At 39.5% G+C, this 19,150-nt stretch overlaps 1 protein-coding gene across 2 annotated transcripts in view; it reads left to right on the top strand.

Annotated features, from left to right (window-relative positions):
* The first annotated feature begins 204 nt into the window (after positions 1-204).
* ARFGEF1 (ADP ribosylation factor guanine nucleotide exchange factor 1) overlaps positions 205-19,150 on the top strand; it is a 151,630-nt gene continuing 132,684 nt past the window's right edge. For both annotated transcript variants that reach the window (XM_058528826.1, XM_058528825.1), the window contains exon 1: positions 205-1,175. In XM_058528826.1, coding sequence (XP_058384809.1) covers positions 1,052-1,175 — 124 coding nt within the window. In that variant the 5' untranslated portion in view covers positions 205-1,051. The remainder of the gene's footprint in view (positions 1,176-19,150) is intronic.

The raw sequence follows: 19,150 nt of genomic DNA, 5'->3' as shown, positions 1-19,150 counted from the left end.
TGAAACATTCCGGAATCCTTGTTAAACTGGTTTTAGTTTACTCTTCCCAAGGGAGAATCTTCCCCTGAGGTAGTCGGTGGGCATAGTCCTGGAGAGCAGTTTCTTGCATCTGGGAAGGAAATTTAGAGTCGAGCGCGGCGGGTGGGAACACAGTACGGCTGAGCATGGGCGACACGCGTGTTTCCGCGACCCCTGGAGCGGAAGGGACTGCACTCCCACCACCCGGATTTCCAGGAAGTTGGAGAAGCGGATGCAGCACAGCCTGGAATCTTGTTCACCCAGCTCGAGCAAGGATACCAAGGGGTCCTGGGTACCGAAGCCAACCCGCCGCAAGTAGACCGAGGTGCCCGGCGCGGCGCCGCAGGACGCCCGCCACGCCCCACGCCGCCCTGCAGGCGAACGCGGGAGGCGGCGAGGCCCCGCCGGGCCGCCGTAGCGCTGCGGCTCGGGCCGCTCCTCCCGCGCCGCCCTCCGCCCCCTGCCTCCCGGCGCCGCGGCAGCTCTGGGCAGGCAGCGCCGTCGCCGCCGCTTCCTCCTCTGCAGCCGTTCGGCCGCTGCGTGACGCGTCGTTTCCTCCCAACATGGCGGCCGGGGCAGGTCGGCGGTGATGGAGGCCAGTCCACTGCCGCGGCGGGTGCTAATCCCCACAGTAGCCAGGGCAGCCCTGCTCTCGCCGGGCCTCTGAGCCGCCTCGGCCCTCGGCCCCCGGCACACGGCCGCCAAGGCTGGGCTCCCTCGCCGCCCCCGGGCCGGAGGGGCGAGTGAGGGGGGTGGCCGGGCAGCGACTCCCGGGCCGGGAGAAGCGGAGGTCCGACGGGCGCGGCCCTCCAGGGGCGGCCTCTCGGGGGACGGTGAAGACCCCGGCGCCCCTCGCCTGCACCGTGGCTGGTCCCGCTCCCCCGCCCCTTCCTGATCCTGCCGCTGCCCTCCACGCCTCCTCTCCCCCACCTCCACCCCCTCTCCTTTCTCTCCGCTCTTCCTCCCCCTCCGCCCCCCCTCCAGCCGCTGGGAGCCGCGGGTCGGACGGGCCGCTGCCTCCTCCTCTGCGTCCATGTATGAGGGCAAGAAGACGAAGAACATGTTCCTGACCCGGGCCCTGGAGAAGATTCTGGCCGACAAGGAAGTGAAGAAGGCGCATCACTCCCAGCTGCGCAAAGCGTGTGAGGTGGCGTTAGGTGAGCGGGGAAGAGGCCGGGCGGGGGCGGGGGCGGGGGTGGCGGCCGGCGCGGCGGCCCCGCGCGAGGTGGGGTCGCCTGGGGGTGCGCCCTAGGCCGGCGCCGCTGACCTCAGGGAGCCCTCGCCGAGCTCCCTGCTGCCCGGCTGGAGTTGACAGCAACTCGGCTGGATGTGGGGCGGAGGAGCAAGGGCAGTGAGCTGGGCTTGGACTCGACTGGAGAGTGGGAGGTTATTTTGTCGGTGGACCGTGCGGTGCGGGCGGGATACCAGCCTTTGTGATGAAGCAGAAGATGAGCTGTTGTTTATTAGCTTGGAAATTGAGGTGGAGCTGATTTGTCGCGACTGGGCGTGGGAAGGGTTCCGAGTCGTAATTTCAATAACTTTATTGTTTGGCGTGGCACTTTGGGAAGACAGGCTGAAGTTGTTCCGTTGTTGACAGTCTTGAGAAGGGCTTTGCGAGAGGTGTAGCCGGTTCTGACATCTCTCCGCCTCCGCCACAGGAAAAACATAGAGTAATGTTTTATCTGACTGGGCTGACCTGGAAGAACAAGACCAGAGGTTAAGGGGTGGGGGTTGCGATATAAAAGCGGGGAAGGAAGGGACCTTTAGATAAGCTGGTTTTAGTGACAAGGAAAGGAGGGTTTAAATGGGGAAAATGAAAAAGACAGTGACACCCACCAGCCACATGTCTGGACAGGGGCAGCTGCTCTCAAGCTTGAATTGTGATTTATAGTTCAGACGGAAGAGATCTGGTGTAATGAAGCCCGGAGCAGGGTCAGTCTAAACAATACCTACAGCGAGGACGGGCAGCGGAGGAATTGTTCAGGGGGGAACGCTGACAGATCTATTGCATCCATCAAAGATGAAATCGTTTAAGGCGAGACTAGGACATTTAACACGAAGATGAATTCCTAATGCTTACGTTTTATTTTATAGCTCTGGAAATAGACTTGATCAAATTGATGAGAAAATGAACCTTGTTAAATGGGCTTTGAGGAAAAAAGCGTTCTTGAGGGTGAAAAAATCCAGAATAACTTAAATGTGTGCTAAAGTAGAGGATCAAGACAGCTTAAAAGTAACTTTGCCTTTTAATTATTAAAATAAATAGGCTCCTTTTTAACTTGCTGTAATAAGCTATGCTGTTTTTTCCCTTATTTTTTGAATCCTTAAATGTGGTGATATGAAAAACATTGAAAAAATTTCATTTAAAAATTTTGAATCTGTAGTAAAGTTTAGTTTTTTGGCCCCTTGTGGATCAGAAGTTTACCATTTGTTGTTCTTGTAGCTAACAAAAGACCTCCAGGTGTGTGAGAAGACATTTAACAATGGTAAAAATTGATTTATATCTGGTTCCTGACAGGAATAATTATTAAATTGCGGCACGATGAGAGAGGGAGTGATTTTATTTTAGACTTTTTTAAAGAATTGTTATGTATAGGTTTATGAATAACTTGCAGATTAAAGAATTTATGAATAACTTGCAGATTAAAGAAATTAAAGAATTTAAGAGATTGAGGCCAGATTTTCCATGTTAGAGTATATTTTTAATATACTAAATTATAAGTATTAGACTGAAGAAATGGAGTGTGTTGTGTCTGTATATTTTTCCTCTCCAAAATCCTAATATAAGTAAGTTTGTTTTAATGGAAAGCTCACTGGAAGGAGAGTCTGGGATCTTAGGTTTAAATCCCAGTTCTGTTACTTTACAATATAGTCAAGTCCCTGGGCCTTAGTTTCCTTCTCTGTAAAATTAGGATATTGAACTTAATGATTGTAATGTGCCATGAATATGAATACACTGTTCTGTTAACTTGTGCATTGAGTATTCCTGCCCTCTTGATTGGCCCTTTTAGAGGGCCTATAGCTTGGTTCTTGGCATTTTCAGACATAAGAACTACTTGGTAGTGTGTGTGCTGGCTTACCAGGATTCTCTATTCCAGATTTTGCCAGTTTTTACTTTTTTGCTTCTTCCATATTGTTAGCAGAAGCTTAGTATGAGGAATGTGACTACCCAGGCAGGGGCTGGGCACTGGAGTGCTTTCTTTACTTCAGATGTATAAGGCCTTTTCTCACATTTCATAAAAGTTACGTTTAGCCTTCTACAAAATTGCACTGAGCAATCTCACGATAGTTAATCTCTGGTGAACTTTCTTTCTTCCCTTCCGGTCATCCATCTGTGTTATCACCCAAACATAAGTTGATAGAGATAACTCATTTCATCTTTGCAGAAAGCACAATGTCTTGCAGTAAGATGGTATTCCTCAATATGTGTTGTACCTGGAAACTATTACACACCTCCCCTTTCCTCTTCACTGTTGAGACCTGGGCCACGCCTACTTGGGGCTCTTGATAACCTATGTAGCCATCAAGCAGGAGGAGAAAGTAAACTGGAGTGGCCTGGTTTGGTCATCCCTAATCTGTAGGTTGTGAGTGGATAGGAATTGGATGGTGGAGGTACAGAAATGGGTGGTGTTATAGTCCTTCTAAGTACACTTTCTAAGTAACCCTTCTAAATATACCTGCCTGCATTCATTCTCCCCTTCAGATATTTATTGAGCACCTACCATGGAGCTGAAGGGAGATGGACAGTAAAGAAGAAAATATATAGTATGTCAGACTTTTAATCCTTCTTTGTTTTAAAATCATTTTATTGTCATGTGAGTAGATTTCAGAGCAGTGGTATTCAAAATTAATTCAGTCTAATTATAAATAGATTTTCTGTAAAAAAAATACTCATTAAATTACAGTTTCATCACATATCCTTAAGAAAACTGTATTTTTTTTGTTAAAGTATAATTTTTGGAAACCTTATCTAGATTAATGGAGATTTTACTTCATTAAAACAAAATCCATTCTCAAAAGATACTACATAGAGGAACTTTTATTTTCATGAAAAGAAAAATAAATAATAAAACCTTGAAAAGTTATGCAGATTATTTAAAACTTTTATCAATTTTTCTTACGTGTCAGACTTTCTTTCGAAGTAAAGAATGGTTAAGAAAAGAAAGAAACAAACAAACCCCTCACTTACATTGTTAAAATCAGTGTGAAGCCCACAGGCCCAAGAACTGCTCTAGGTTGCCCTCTCTTGGTACCTGCCCCGCTACGGCTCTCTGCAGTGAACACTGAACTTTGCGGAGCTTCTAGGCTGCCCTAGCTTAGCTTGATCCATTCCTGCTCTCTAGAATCCTGAGTTAAAAATAGTCTGGCCATCTGCTGGCAGCTGAGACAACAGCTGAGCTATTTTTAGTTTCGAAGAATTTAGGATTGTTGCGGGATTGGGCTTGAAGGTAGCATTGTTTATCTTGGAGGGGGTGCAGTTCAGCCATATTCCCAATCAGGCCTCTAAGTTTCAGGAGTTTCTTTGATGTTAGGGCTGTGCCTAGTTCAACTTCTGCTTCTAACGTCAGATATCTATGAAGATATTCTGCAAATATTAGGATGAACGAGTTCAAGGATGGAGGCTGGCTGGCACTGATACAGAATAGAAGTGAAAGAGGTGACTGGAATAGGAATGAAAGGGGTGACCAGAAGAAGGTTTTAGAGGCAAGGGAGGCATGCAGAGGCAGATATAAGGGTGGGTTCCCTGCAGAGAGATGGGAGAATGATGGAGAAAAAGAGGAATTGGTTAGAGAAGTAATTTTTGCATCAGACAGGGTGTGAATTTGTGTTGTTCATCATATTTTAAAGTGATCTTACTGATTTAATTTTCTTATATGAGAGTCTGTTACCTGTAATTATAGTCTCCCCCAGAAATGCAAATGTAATATTTAGGCCAAAAATTTACAGAACTTGCTTCCTTCTGCCCCTCCAATCCCACCCTTATTTTGGTTAGCAGTGTTATAAAAGAAGGAATATATAGGTGGAGGGGAAATTACTTGAGTGCTTTTGGCCCAGGTTTTATGCTACTTTTGGTAATTTTATTAATTTTTGTCACTTCACATTTATGAAAAGTAATGACTTATTCCTAAATAATACCCTGCAGGCAGTGAACATTTTAATTATAATTTAAATCCATTAGCAAGTCTCCTTTTAAACCTTCACTCATATCTAAAGTAAAGGTGTTTTCAGTAAGCCAGGCTGCCAGAACTTTTGAGATAGCTGGGAAAAAAGAGCGTAATGAATGAAATGACTGAAAGAAAGATTCTATTAAGTTTGAGTTGAAAAAAATAAGTTTGGGTTACAGTGTATACTCTTTCCATTGTGGAGGTTTACAATGCACATTGACATAAAGATTCTGAAAAGTCCTCTAAGGAAAAAAACTGCTTGATTTTGTTTAATGAAGTTTTTCCTAAATTTATTTGACCCTTTTTAGTATCTGTTAACACTCCTGGGAGACAGTGTTCCTTGGAATTTACTTTGGGACACTGTTTAAGAGAAAGAAAGGTATAGTAGATACAATAGCCCAACTACTGATGAGACCATTCTGCAGAAGAGTCATGTCTTTTGGGAAAGCAGGAGTCCTGTTGACAGTGTGGGAAGGAGAAGTAGTTCAGAAATAAGGAGCAGTTGGAAAGAGTGGTATCAAGATCAGAGGACTGTTTGCTTACTAGCTCTTTCTTTCCCACCCCATCTAAGGGCAGGCAACTGATTTGACTCTTCTCATGTTTAACTTGTAGAGAAACTTCTGTTGGTAATTGTTTTTTCAAAGCAGAACAAAAATTTATTGTGAATAGGAAATAATTTGGGAAAATATTTGTCATAATATTCCTCACAAAATGGAGAAGGGGATATTTGAAAAGGGAAAATACATGAATAAATTATTATTGTCATTCAAAATTAGATATATTCTTCATTCAGATATTTGTTGAACTAGTGTGTGTCAGATGCTGTTCCAGTGCTGGGCATCCAGCAGTGAACCAAGCATGCTTTCATGGAACCTACATTCTTTTGGGTTGAGGCTGACAGTAAAAAACAAACTAATATATATTATATTGTCACATTGTTATTATCTGAAGAAATATTTTAGAAGGGTAAAGGGAGAATGACTGGGAGTGTGACTTGAGATAGTGTTATCAGGAAAAGCCTCTCTTATGAGGTGACATTTCAGCAGAGAAGTGACAGAGATTCATCCTTTCGGATACCTGGATGAAACAGAAACAGGGAACAGCAAGACAGGTGTGTGCTTGGTACATTCCAGGATGAAAGGAGGCTTTTGTGGCTGGGGGAGCGAGAGAAGGGTATTGTAGGAGAGGAGGGTGACTTTGGATATTATTCTATCTGTGATGGAAGCCACTGGAGTTCTGTACAAGGGAATGACATAGCAGATTTACATTTTAAAAGGCTCACTTTGGCCAGAGATGATGGCGATTTACACTAGGCTAGTGGTAGTGGAGCGAGTGAGAATTGGTTGCATTTGTAATATATTTTAAAGGAGTTCACATAATTTACTTATGAGTTGGTTGTATGACGCCAATCTTGTAGCCAGAGCTTCAGGATGTTTGAAGATAGCATTTATCATAATAGGGAATACTGGGAGAGAAACAGTCTTTGGGAAATAAGTTTATGTAGTAAAACATTTTCATCCAACCCTTTATATCCAAGGAGTGGTGTAGGTCCGTGCCTAGGAACCAAACCCAGGCCACCCAAGTGGAGCGTGCTGAACTTAACCACTAGGCCATGGGGCCAGCCCCTAGAATTTTTTAATGATAGAATTTCTTGATGGTATGATAGGATATTTTCTACTGAGAAAAGGACACAATTAAAACATAGGATATTTCGGGGCCGACCTGGTGGTGTAGTGGTCAAGTTCGCATGCTCCGCTTCGGTGGGCTGGGTTTGCTGGTTTGGATCCTGGGCGTGGACCTATGCACCGCTCATCAAGCCATCCTGTGGTGGCATCCCATATACGAAATAGAGGAAGATGGGCACAGACGTTAGCTTAGGGCTTATCTTCCTCAGCAAAAAGTGGAAGATTGGCAACGGATGTTAGCTCAGGAGTCAATCTTCTTCCCTAAAAAAAAAAAAAATAGGATATTTCTGCTAAGAATGCACAAAACAATTTCAAATTTGAGTTGTCGGGTTTTTTTTCAGTGAGTTTTTTCCCTAAGAGAATGAGCCTTTCACGTAGTTTTAATTATAACAAACAACTAGTCCTGCCCCCTTGCTGGATTAGGATCTTTGCAGATGTACTTAGTTAAGGATCTTGAGATGAAATCATCTTGGATTTAGTGTGAGTCCTAAATCCAATGACTGGTGTTATTGTAAAGTAGAGGAAGGCACACAGAGACACACAAAAGAAGAAGGGCATGTGAAGTGGAGGCAGAAATTGGAGTTATGTTGTTATAAGCCACTGAACACCAAGAGTCACCAGAAGCTAGGAAGAGGCGAGGAAAGATTCTTCCCTGGAGCCTTCAGCGGTAGTATGCTTCAGCCGACACCTTGAATTCAGACTTCTGGCCTCCAGAACTGTGAGAGAGCAAATTTCTGTTGTTTAAGTCACAAGGTTTGTGGTAATTTGTTAAGGCAGCCCTAGAAAACTAATATAAGTTCCCTTTATCCTAACTTATCAGACCCAGTTTGATTTATTTGAGCTTTCATTTATAGAGTATACCATATAAATGTTTAAACAATCAGTGCTGTCTTTGGCTAGTCTCTCTTTCGTGAATCTAGAAAGCAATTATTCTGAGACTTTAGTGTGTGTGTGTCTCTTGAAAAACTTCTTAAAAAGGAATCCTGGGCCCAACTATTTAAAAGTTTTGTGTTCTACTTTTGGTATTTTTGTTTGGCTTAGATTTAGATTTGATATAACTAAATTAGTCTATATAGCCTGTGTTACCTTTTCGTTTAGGAAAGGTTGTGGAAAACAGTCTTTAAAATATTTCATACCACTGGGCTGGCCCCATGGCCTAGTGATTAAGTTTGTCATGCTCCAGTTTGGCGGCCTGGGTTCAGTTCCCAGCGTGGACCTGGACCACTCATTGGTGGCCATGCTGTGGCGGTGATCCACATACAAAATAGAGGAAGACTGGCACAGATGGTAGCTCAGGGTGAATCTTCCTCAAGTGAAAAGAGAAAGATTGGCAACAAATGTTACTCAGAGTGAATCTTCCTCAGCAAAAAAAAAAAAAAAGAAAAAATTCTTATCACAATGTTACCTCTGACAGTATCTTTAAAGAACTGTGAGACAGTTAATTTTTTTCCTTCAACTTTGAATCTGGAAAGGTATATAGTGAGACTTCACTTAATCAGCTAACTACCCTGATCAATCCAGAACCTTCCTAAAACATGAAATAATCAATAAAAATATAAGCAAAGTAGATATCATAAAGGCCAGTCACTTTATTCAGAGGAGAGTCCCTATGCCTTTACTGAGTCTTACTTTTTTTTTTTTTTTTTTGGTGAGGAAGATTGGCCCTGAGCTAACATCTGTTGCCAATCTTCCTCTATTTTTTTTTATGTGGGATGCTGCCACGGCATAGCTTGATGAGCAGTGTGTAGGTCTGCACCTGGGATCCGAACCCACGAACCCTGGGCTACTGAAGGGGAGTGCACAAACTTAACCACTACACCACTGGGCCAGCCCTCTGTTTACTTTTAATTACACATAAGTCCAATAAATTTGGCAGTTTACTTTTTATTGTTTTATAAATAAATCCTTCAAAGCATTTTAAAAAGTAAAACTGGGGGAAGAATGTCATCCATGGCACTATTAGCTGGAGATAACTGCTCTTAACTTTATGAAAAACAACTTTATTGAGGTGTAATTTGTGTACTATAAAATCTGCCCATTTTAAATGTAATGATTTTTGGTAAATTTGTTGAGTTGTGCAACCATCAGCATAATCCAATTTACAGTTGGATTTCCGTCAATGAAGTAAGATCCCTAGTGCCCATTTACAGTTAATCCACGTTGCCACCCCCAGCTCCAGGTGTCTGTGAATCTACTTTCTATCTCTGGATTTGCCTTTTCTGTACATTTTATGTAAGTGCAGTCATACATATGTTGTCTTTTGTGTCTGGCTTCTTTCACTCAATATAGTGTTTTTGAGGTTCATTCATGTCGTATCAATATTTCATTTCTTGTTGTTGCTGAATAGTATTCCATATTGTGGATGTACCACATTTTGCTTATCTATTCACCAGTTGATGGACATTTGGGTTGAATGAATAATGCTGTTATGAATATCTCTGTGTAAGTCTTTATGTGGACCTAAATTTTTCTTTTTCATTTTTTTTTTTTGCTGGGAGAGATTCGCCCTAAGCTAACATCTCTTGCTGATCTTCTTTGTTTTTTATTCCTCCCCAAAGCCCCAGTACATAGTGGTAAGTCCTTCTAGTTCTTCTACGTGAGCCGCCGCCACAGCATGGCTACTGATAGATGGGTGGTGTGGTTCCGTGACTGGGAACTGAACCCAGGCTGCCAAAGCGGAGAGTGCCGAATTTTAACCAATAGGCCATCAGAGCTGGCTTCTAAATTTTTATTTCTTTTGGGTAGATACCTAGGACTGGAATTGCTGGGTCATATAATAAATTTATGTTTAACTTTTTAAGAAACTGCTAAGTTGTTTTCCAAAGTGGTAGCACCATTTTCCATTCCCATCAGCAACAAATGAGGGCTTGTTATACATCCTTGCAAGCCAACATTTGTTAATTGTCTTTTTATTTTAACCATCCCAGTTAGTATGAAGTGTTATCTCATTGAAATACTGTTAACTTTTTGAAGTATTTTTTCCACAACACACACATGCACATGCATGCGTGCACACACACATATAAACAGATACATTCTTCAAAAAATTGAGCTATTTAATTTCTAAGGCAATAGTAGGAGGAAAAGAAATAGGTAACATTTATTGTTTACTGTATGTCAAGTTCTGTGCCAATTAAGTACTTCCTTGGCTTTATCTCAATTAGTCCTCAAAACAACCCTATGTGCTTAGGTGCCGTTATTATCTGCATTTTGCAAATGAAGAAACTGAGATTTAGGGCCGGCCCCATGGCTTAGCGGTTAAGTGCTTGCACCCCGCTACTGGTGGCCCGGGTTCGGAACCCCGGGCGCGCACCGACGCACTGCTTCTCCGGCCATGCTGAGGCCGCATCCCACATACAGCAACTAGAAGGATGTGCAGCTATGACATAGAACTATCTACTGGGGCTTTGGGGAAAAAATAAATAAATAAAAATTAAAAAAAAGAAACTGAGGTTTAGAGCTTGTGTTTAGCAGAGTTGGAATATGAGTGCCTTTTGGTGTAATGTGGCGGTCCTGACCTGCAGCCTTAACCACAACTGTTTACAAGTAACAAATTACAAAAAGAGAGAGAAGGGCTTCCATAGAAAAAAACGACACTGTTTAAAGATTTTATTTATTTATTTTTCCCCCCCAAAGCCCCAGTAGATAGTTGTATGTCATAGCTGCACATCCTTCTAGCTGCTGTATGTGGGACGCGGCCTCAGCGTGGCCGGAGAAGCGGTGCATCCGTGTGCGCCCCGGATCCAAACCTGGGCCGCCAGCAGTGGAGCGTGCGCACTTAACCGCTAAGCCATGGGGCCGGCCCAAAACGGCACTGTTTAGAAAAGAGAAAGGGCAAAATACTTGACAGACGAAGAAACAACCAAGGAACAGTAATAAAGGAAAATACTGCTCTGTACGTTTCAGTGCATCTCGAGGATGTGTGTTCACTGTGTGTTCATAGTGGCATACCTGAGTCCATCATGCAAAAGATCATTTTATTCTGTGTTCTGCTTAAGAAGTCTGGTAGATTCATGTGTATTTCTTCTGTCTTTCTAAGATCTTTAATAAAATTTTAAAGTAAAGTTTTAATGATGTAAGCCATTTGAAAAATTCGAAATTCAACCCAAGGATTCTGGATAGGCTACCTTTTATTATACTTGTATTCCTAATCTTTTAAAAATCCTCTCACTTGCTTTTTATCTTAATATTTTATAGTATTTTCAAGTCATTTAAAAATTGAAATAAAAACAATCTTATTAAAATGTCATCTTATAGGACATTACAAATAAGACGTCGTTACCTAAAAATACCTGATTGTATATCTCAATGGCTTCTTTTATAAGTGTATAATTATTGTGTAATTGTCATAATTTTTGTTTTTATAGTCTCTCATCATCATTTTATATGCATTTTCTATATATCTATGTTGTCTTCCTGCCTAGCATTTTAATAATGTGTCATTTGTTTAAAGGTTTTTGAGTTTGGGGATATTTACCTTTAAATTTTGCCACATAGATTTTTCTTTTATTTTTTATTAATCCCTACAAAATTCACTGAGTGTTTGTTATGTATGCAGAATTATTTAAAATAAACTCTTAAGACTGAACTTGCTGGGTTAGAGTATGGTCTTTTATGGCTCTTGTTCCTTGGGCAAGATTGCCATAAATGTACTCTACCTGTGCTGGGTGTGAGTGTACAGCGGAGTACTGAGGCAAACGAGACAGGGTATTCGCTCTGTTTAGTTTATTGGGTTTGATCCATTTTTATGTAACCGTTCCCTTTCATCTTTCCTTTGCATTTTTTGTTGTTGTTGTTCTAAAAGTAGGAAACAAAGACATAGAAACTCCCCTTTATAGTTAGGATAGGTATACTTTTGTTTTCTATAAATTTTATTATTTGATTTTTTCATACGTTTTTTCTTGAGATTTATTAGGGTATAATATGAGGTATGTATTTTACAAGTTCATTTTCTCCCTTTGAATTGATAGTCAGATGTTGAAAAGTGGTTACTAAGTAATTTAAAAAACATTTTATCGGGCCAGCCAGTGGTGTAGTGGTTAAGTGCGCATGCTCCCATTTGGCAGCCCAGGGTTCACAGGTTCGGATCCCAGGTGCGCACGGATGCACTGCTTGTCAAGCCATGCTGTGGCGGGGTCCCATATAAAGGGGAGGAAGATGGGCATGGATGTTAGCCCAGGGCCAGTCTTCCTCAGGAAAAAGAGGAGGATTGGCATCGTATGTTAGCTCAGGGCTTATCTTCCTCACGAAAAACAAACATTTTATCATATCTTATTCCGTCAGTCATTCTCAATTTATAATAGAATAGTGCCTAACATGCCATCTGATAGGGTTGATTAGTCCTACATTGCCCCTTATTTATTTTTTTATAATATTGCTTGATTCTTTTTCCAAATAATTTTAGGATTTTCTATTATGTTCTCTAATGCTTACTCTTAGCCTCGTATTAACATAATCAGCATTTCTGACCTTTTATACATCAGATAAAAAGTATTATGGTTGGCAAGAAGTTGATTATTTTGTTTCATCTATTTAGTTAGGTCCTCGTGCTTCTATTCCTTAAGTGTTAATTCTTACATGATAAGTGAGAATGTGTTTAATTCAGTGAGAAGCAAAAGCTCATGTGTAATTTCTAATGTGCTTATGTTTTTAGAATTGAAAATGGAACCACATGCATCTTCTAGTAATATTGAAGAATAGAAATAAGATGTAGCATGTTTGATACCAGTTAATAATTAACAATTAAATAAAAAAATAATTAACAATTAATAGTTAATAGTTAAGCTTTAAAAAAAAACGGCAGTGTCCGAAATAGGTATAATGATTAGAGAACAGAAATTTTATAATGAATGCTAACTCTGTGTCTACAACTATTTTGCTAGAAGATACATGGACAGAAATTAAACTTATATTATCAGAATGTATTTTTTTCCTAAATGCGGTAATGAATGTGTGTGTTTGTATATATGAAGTGAAAGTATTTTATTCTTTTTTCCCACCCCCAACCCCCATTTCTGTGACTATCAGAGAAGACTCTTGAATGGCAAATTAGAAGGAAAGGTACTTTTGTTAGTAATATGTAGCACACGCTTCCCTTAGAGTCAGCAAATGTCCCAGAGTGTGCTGTCTTAAACTTTTATATGTGCTTATGTCTACACTGAGTTATTTTCCTTTTGAAATAGTTAAGATGAATATTTTTTCAGTTCTTAATTTTCTTTCACATTTCAAAAAGCACACTTCTTTAGGTGATTAATATGCAAAAATATGGTTTCCCTAAAAAAAGTTAGGCCTTCAAAATCATCAGCATTATAATTCTTTTTGTTTAGTTGGTTTTTCTTGGTTTGAATGAAAATGTCTTTAGGAAAGGTTAGTCTTTTTCTGTTTTATTGCTAAATTAAAATTATATTTATGAATATATACTAAGCAGTTTTAAATTTTATATTATTGAATATCCCCTCCCCTTTTTTTTTTAAAGACAAACTCTCAGATTAGGTAAATTGGTTTTTGTTTTTCTTTCTCTTTTTTCGAGGAAGATTGGCCCTGTGCTAACATCTGTTGCCAGTCTTCCTATTTTTTCTCCCCAAAGCCCTAGTACATAGTCGTATATCATAGTCGTAGAGTTGTAGCTCTTCTATGTGGGATGCCGCCTCAGCATGGCTTGGTTAGTGGTGAGTAGGTTCGCGCCCAGGATCTGAACAGACAAACCCTGGGCCACCAAAGAGGAACGCGTGAACTTAACTGCTATTGCTATGCCCCTGGGCTGTCCCCCTTTTTTTCTTTTTTTAATGCTCCCCCAAATCATTTCTACCAATTTGATCTCTCTGGAGTTTTCTGTCTCTAATGTTTATTTAAGTTATATAATCTTTCATTAATAGCAAATAAGAAGCTTTGTTTGATTTTGTCACTCATGCATGTCTAATGCTGCTCTGTGTAATCTCTCTCTAATTAAGATATGTCTCAGTAGTTTGCTTGACTAAAACTTCTCAATGTAAAGGTTTTGTTGATTCAGTAAATTAATGTCCTCAAATATTTTGTCTAGGATAGTCACTGTTAATAATTTGGCTCTCCAGGAGATATGTATAAGAAAATGAAAATAAGACTTTGGAAATTAAATGTCAAGAATGTTTGCTTTTCCTCAGTTTTTCCATTTTTATTTTATTTAAATTTTTATTTTAGTCCTGAAGTTTATATGTTAAAAAAGTTATCACAGTATTTGAGTTTCTTTTTTTGGAACCACTCCTTTTATGTTCATTTCCTATCTGATTCCCCTTATCACTCTCCCTTACTCCTTTTTTCAAGCCCTCAGAATCTCTATCAGCATTGATATATGAAAATATTCTTGGTTCATACAGACATATTTTAAAGCAATTCAGTCAATTTAAAAATAATTAGAGGGTAACCTCACATCTGGTTAACAACCCTTGGTGTGACCCTCCAAATGACCACTAAATTGTGGAAATGGAGGAAAATTCACTATGCTGTGGAAAACCAGATTGATGGCAGTCTATTACTAGACCCAGGAGTAATGAGAAGAAGCTAAAAGGATGAGAGTGAAGAGCTAGGTATGGAGGACAAAAAACAAAGTCCTCTAATATATGTATAATATATGTATAATGCTTTTTCCTAAACACAAAACAAAAAAATTGAAAATTTGAAATTGCAAACAAAGAAATAATCAGACATATTTGAGAAAACCACTGCACTAAAGAGCACCTGTGTATGCAAACTGCCATATTCCAGGAAGAAAACAACTCAGTGTAAAGAGACTCTTACAAGTCTCAGTCTAGCAATATTATTTAAAATTAAGGATAAAAAAATCCCACAAATATCTAGGCAGAGAAAATAAGCTTCCAAAGAAGGAATTGTAATAGTTCAGTTTCCTAAGATTGCAAGGAAGAGTTTCAGCCTAGGTAAACTTAATTAGAATTTGCTGAAAATGATAGAACAGCAACTTTGCTGATAAACTCAGAGATACTGTTTTACATCTTTTTTTTTAATCGATGTCTTTTCACGGCTTTCTTTCTGTTGATAACTTATGCCTCCGGTAATCTATCTAAATATTATATAAGAATTAAAAAGTCTTTTTGAGAGAACCTCATTGGTTGCTGTATCTTCTAAGACACAAAGGAAGCCTTAGTTTTCACCTCAAATGAAGCCAAGAAAAGTATATAGGTTTCAGAAGATCTCATTTCCATGTGTGTATCCACTGAGGCCTTCTCAGGAAATTTAGAAAAGGTATGAAAAACTGATTCAAAAGTACAGCTTTTCTTGATGTCTGTAGAAAATCCAGTAGTGTTAACTGATATAGGCTTAGTCTTGCAAATTCTTGGTTCTACGTCCTTTCTAGGGTTGAATACCAAGTTCTTTTCAATTATATAGAACCTGCCATTTATTAAGTGTTTTCCTTTATAGTTCATGTGAGTTGTAGATGTTATTCTCATATTTCATATTGATAAGTGCTTGCCTTAAATCATTGAGCTAAAATTTGTGCTCATTCCATTCTAACTTGGTTACAACTTGGTTAGTCTTGAGTAGATGAACTTCTGTCTTCCTTCTCTTCCTCACCCATTGGGGAATTTCTCCTCAAAAGTCTTCTTTCATATTATACCAATCCATTATTTATTTGGATTTATAATTACCTCTTTCTCAAATGTAGATAATCTTTGGGAATTTTAAGCATATTACTTATTCATATATTGGTGCTGTGCTTAGATTTCTGGAGAATGCTTTCTTGCCTTCAACATCTATCTGAATTTTCCCCCACTGAGAGAATGAGAGATTTGACTGAATAATGGGAGAGAATGGATTAATTTTGGAACATGGGACATTACAGGGCATGATAGGGCTGGGACAGGCCTGACCCTGAAAGATGCTCCTTTACATAATCTAAGGATAGCATGAGGTTGTGGGTAAGAAAGAAGAAATAGAAAGGTGCAGAATGGTGAGGTGAGAATGTATTAAAAATAAGCTTCTTTGCTTTTTGGGAACAATGTTTACTGTTTAAAACATGTAAGTACTAGTTATAATTTGATGATAGCTTGTTTTGTGTATTTGGGGGATAATGCCCATTAATTAGCTATTTTCTGTTAAGAAAGTAATTTAGTGGATTTTGCCTCTATGTGGCTATTTGGGATAACCTACTGTTTTGTAAATTAAATTTTGTTATTGTGAACTCTGATTTTACCAGAGGGTTAAAAACCATTAGAAGGATTTTTTTAGCCTTCATTAACCCCTTCAATGTGTCTTAACAATTGTATTAGGTACTGTGGATGCTAGAGATCATTCATACATGGTCCCTGCCTTCAAGGAGCTTATAGTCTCATTGGGGGAAGTAGATTGTAATAAATAGATGATATAAGTGATGAATAGATGCTATGGTAGACATTAATGAAATTGATGGAAACTTGGAGGAAGAATTGATCAGTTCTTTCCAGGAGTAATTTTTGGTTGGGGGCATGGATCAGATAACAGCTTTACAGAGGAATCACCTTAGACCTTAGGCTTGGAAGATCACTAGATGACTATGTTGTAGGAGAACATTACAGGCAGAGTGAATTGCTTGAGCATAGATGTATGAGATCGTCTGGCTACACTTAGGGAACTGCAGGAAGTTCAGTATGACTGTAGGGTATACTTTGATAGAGTGGATGAGGAGAGAAATGTGTCTGGGGGAGACAGCAGGGGCCAGATCACTGAAAACCTTTTATGCCAGGCTAAGGAGTTTATTAGACTTTTTGCTATGGGCAATAGGGTGCCAAGCAGAAGAGTGAAATGGTGATGTTGCATTTCAGGTAGATCACTGTTGGCATTATGAAAAAGATTGTTGGGATTCAGAATTGTAGGCAGTGAGACCATTGTATTAATAAACTGTTACCATAGCCCAGTTTTGAAGAAACAAGGGCTTGGACCTGAGGCACAATATGAAGATCTTAGATCTCAGTAAATCAGCAGGATTTCATAACTGTTTGGGTGTGAGAAATGAGGAAAAGAAAGGCATTTAGGATGATTCTGAGGTTTCTAATGGAGTGATTTTTGGCTGTTGGATTTGTTCACCAAAAATGACAGTATAAGAAAATGAGCGCATTTGAGATGAAGGGGTTGAGGAAGAAAATGGGCTCAATTATGGTTAAATTGATTTTGAGGTGCAGTTGGGACATCTAAGGAAAGATACTTAGTTGACAGTTGTTACAACATGACAAAAGCCTAGGAGAGAGAGAGCCAAACTGCAGATAGAGGTTTTAGGTATTATCAGCATATAGTTAGCCACTTAGGACCTTTTGGAGAAAAGGAGATGTAAATTAAGTTACCCAGTAAATTTACTCTCATTTATTGCTTTCTTCAAGAAACATTTGTTAATTATGAATTTGTTCCAGATTTTATACTAAGCCTGAGGAATATAATGATATAAAGGATGGCCTTTGCTATTAAGGAGCAAATTGAGAGAGATGGATGCATAAAATAATTTCAATATAATAAGGTAAGTGTTGTGATAATGATAACCAGAGGAGGCTATGGGAATGGAAAAGACATGTAATTATCTTAGCCTAGAAGTGCAGGAGAAGACTTCTTAGAAATGACATTTGTTTATTCCAGGAAAAGATGGGTAGGAAAGTATTTTGGGGAGGCAGGAGCATCATAAACTAAGGCATGAATAGCTGAGAAAACATAAAATGTGGCAGAGAGTTACCTAGAAGACTGGCATTTTAAGTCTTAAGTGTGAGGCAGGAATGGTAGGAGATGAGGCTTGTGGACAGTATTGTAGGTGAGGGTGAGCATAGACAGAGAGTCACTGAAAGATTTTTAGTTGGGAGTGACATAGAACATGTGACTGAAGCAGTCTTGAAAGGTAGCTGCCAGGCAGATTGTTGGTGGGGGTAAAATTCCAGGCAGAGGACATAGTTTGAGCAAAAGCCTAGAGGTGTGAAATAGCAGGTCACTTCAGGAGATTTAGAGTGTTCTTTTATTATTGGAGTGTGGAATGCAAGAAAAGACACGCAGAAAGATGAGAGTGGCAGACAGAGGCCATTTCTTAGTCTTATGCACCATTGAAGAACTTGAACTTTATCCTGTCAGAGGTCACTCTGGGACCAATGTGGTAGGGCTCTAAATTGGAGATGAAGAGTCAGTAGGCCTGATGAGAGATGAGGGCCTGACCTAAAGAAGTAGCAGAAGGAATGGAGAAATCAAATTCAAGGAATTATAATAGTTTCCCTCCTTGGCTATGCACCAAGATAACCTGTGGAGTGTCTTAAAAATGCAACCAACTGCATCTCGTAACTGGAGATCCTGATTTGCTTACTCTGGGCATGGGCCTGAGAATCTTATTTTGCTGTTTAATTTTATATTTTACATTAACTTTATACAGTAAAATTGATTTTTTTTTTTTTTTTGCTGTATAATTCCCTGAATTTTAACACGTGAGGATTTGTGTAACGTCTACCACAATTGGGATACAGAACAGTTCCATCACCCCCAAAAACTCTCTCTTGCTATCTCTGTGTAAAGTCATACTCTTCTCCCCATTTCTAACCCCTGAAATCACTGCTGTTTTCTGTGTCACTACAGTTTTGATTTTTTGAGAATGTCATATACATCAAATCATATAGTATGTAAGCTTTTGAGACTGGCTTTTCACTCAGCATGTCTTTGAGAGTCACCCAAGTTGTTGCATGTTTAATTGTCTGTTCCTTTTTATTGCTGAATAATATTCCATTGTATGGCTGTACTACAGTTTGTTTATTATCACCCATTAAAGGACATTTGAGTTGTTTCCAGTTTTGGATAATATGACCAGAACTGCTGTAAACATTCATATATAGATTTTTATTTGAACATAAATTTTCATTTCTCTAGGGTAGGTACCCAGGAATGAGATTGCTGGGTCATATGGTAAGTATGTGTTTAACTTTATAAGAAACTTCCAAACTTTTCCAAAGTGACTAGACCATTTAACATTCCCACCAGCAATGTCTGAGAGTTCTGGTTATTCCACATCCTCACCAACTCTTGGTAGTGTCTGTATTTTACCTATTTTTTTGAACTATTTTAATAGGTGTGTAGTGGTATCTCATTGTGGTTTTCATTTGCATTTCCTTAATGGCTAATGATGTTGAACATCTTTTCATGTGTTTATTTGCCATGCGTATATCCCTTTGGTGAAGTATCTTAAGTCTTTTGCTCATTTTTAAATTTGGTTATTTTCTTACTGTTGAATTTTAAGAGTTTTAAAATATATATATTCTATATATTCAAAAAATATATGTACACAAGTCTTGTGTCAGA

This window comes from Diceros bicornis, chromosome 33 (genome assembly GCF_020826845.1).
Source record: "Diceros bicornis minor isolate mBicDic1 chromosome 33, mDicBic1.mat.cur, whole genome shotgun sequence".
Taxonomy (NCBI): domain Eukaryota; kingdom Metazoa; phylum Chordata; class Mammalia; order Perissodactyla; family Rhinocerotidae; genus Diceros; species Diceros bicornis.
This window is presented reverse-complemented; position numbering and strand designations above follow the sequence as displayed.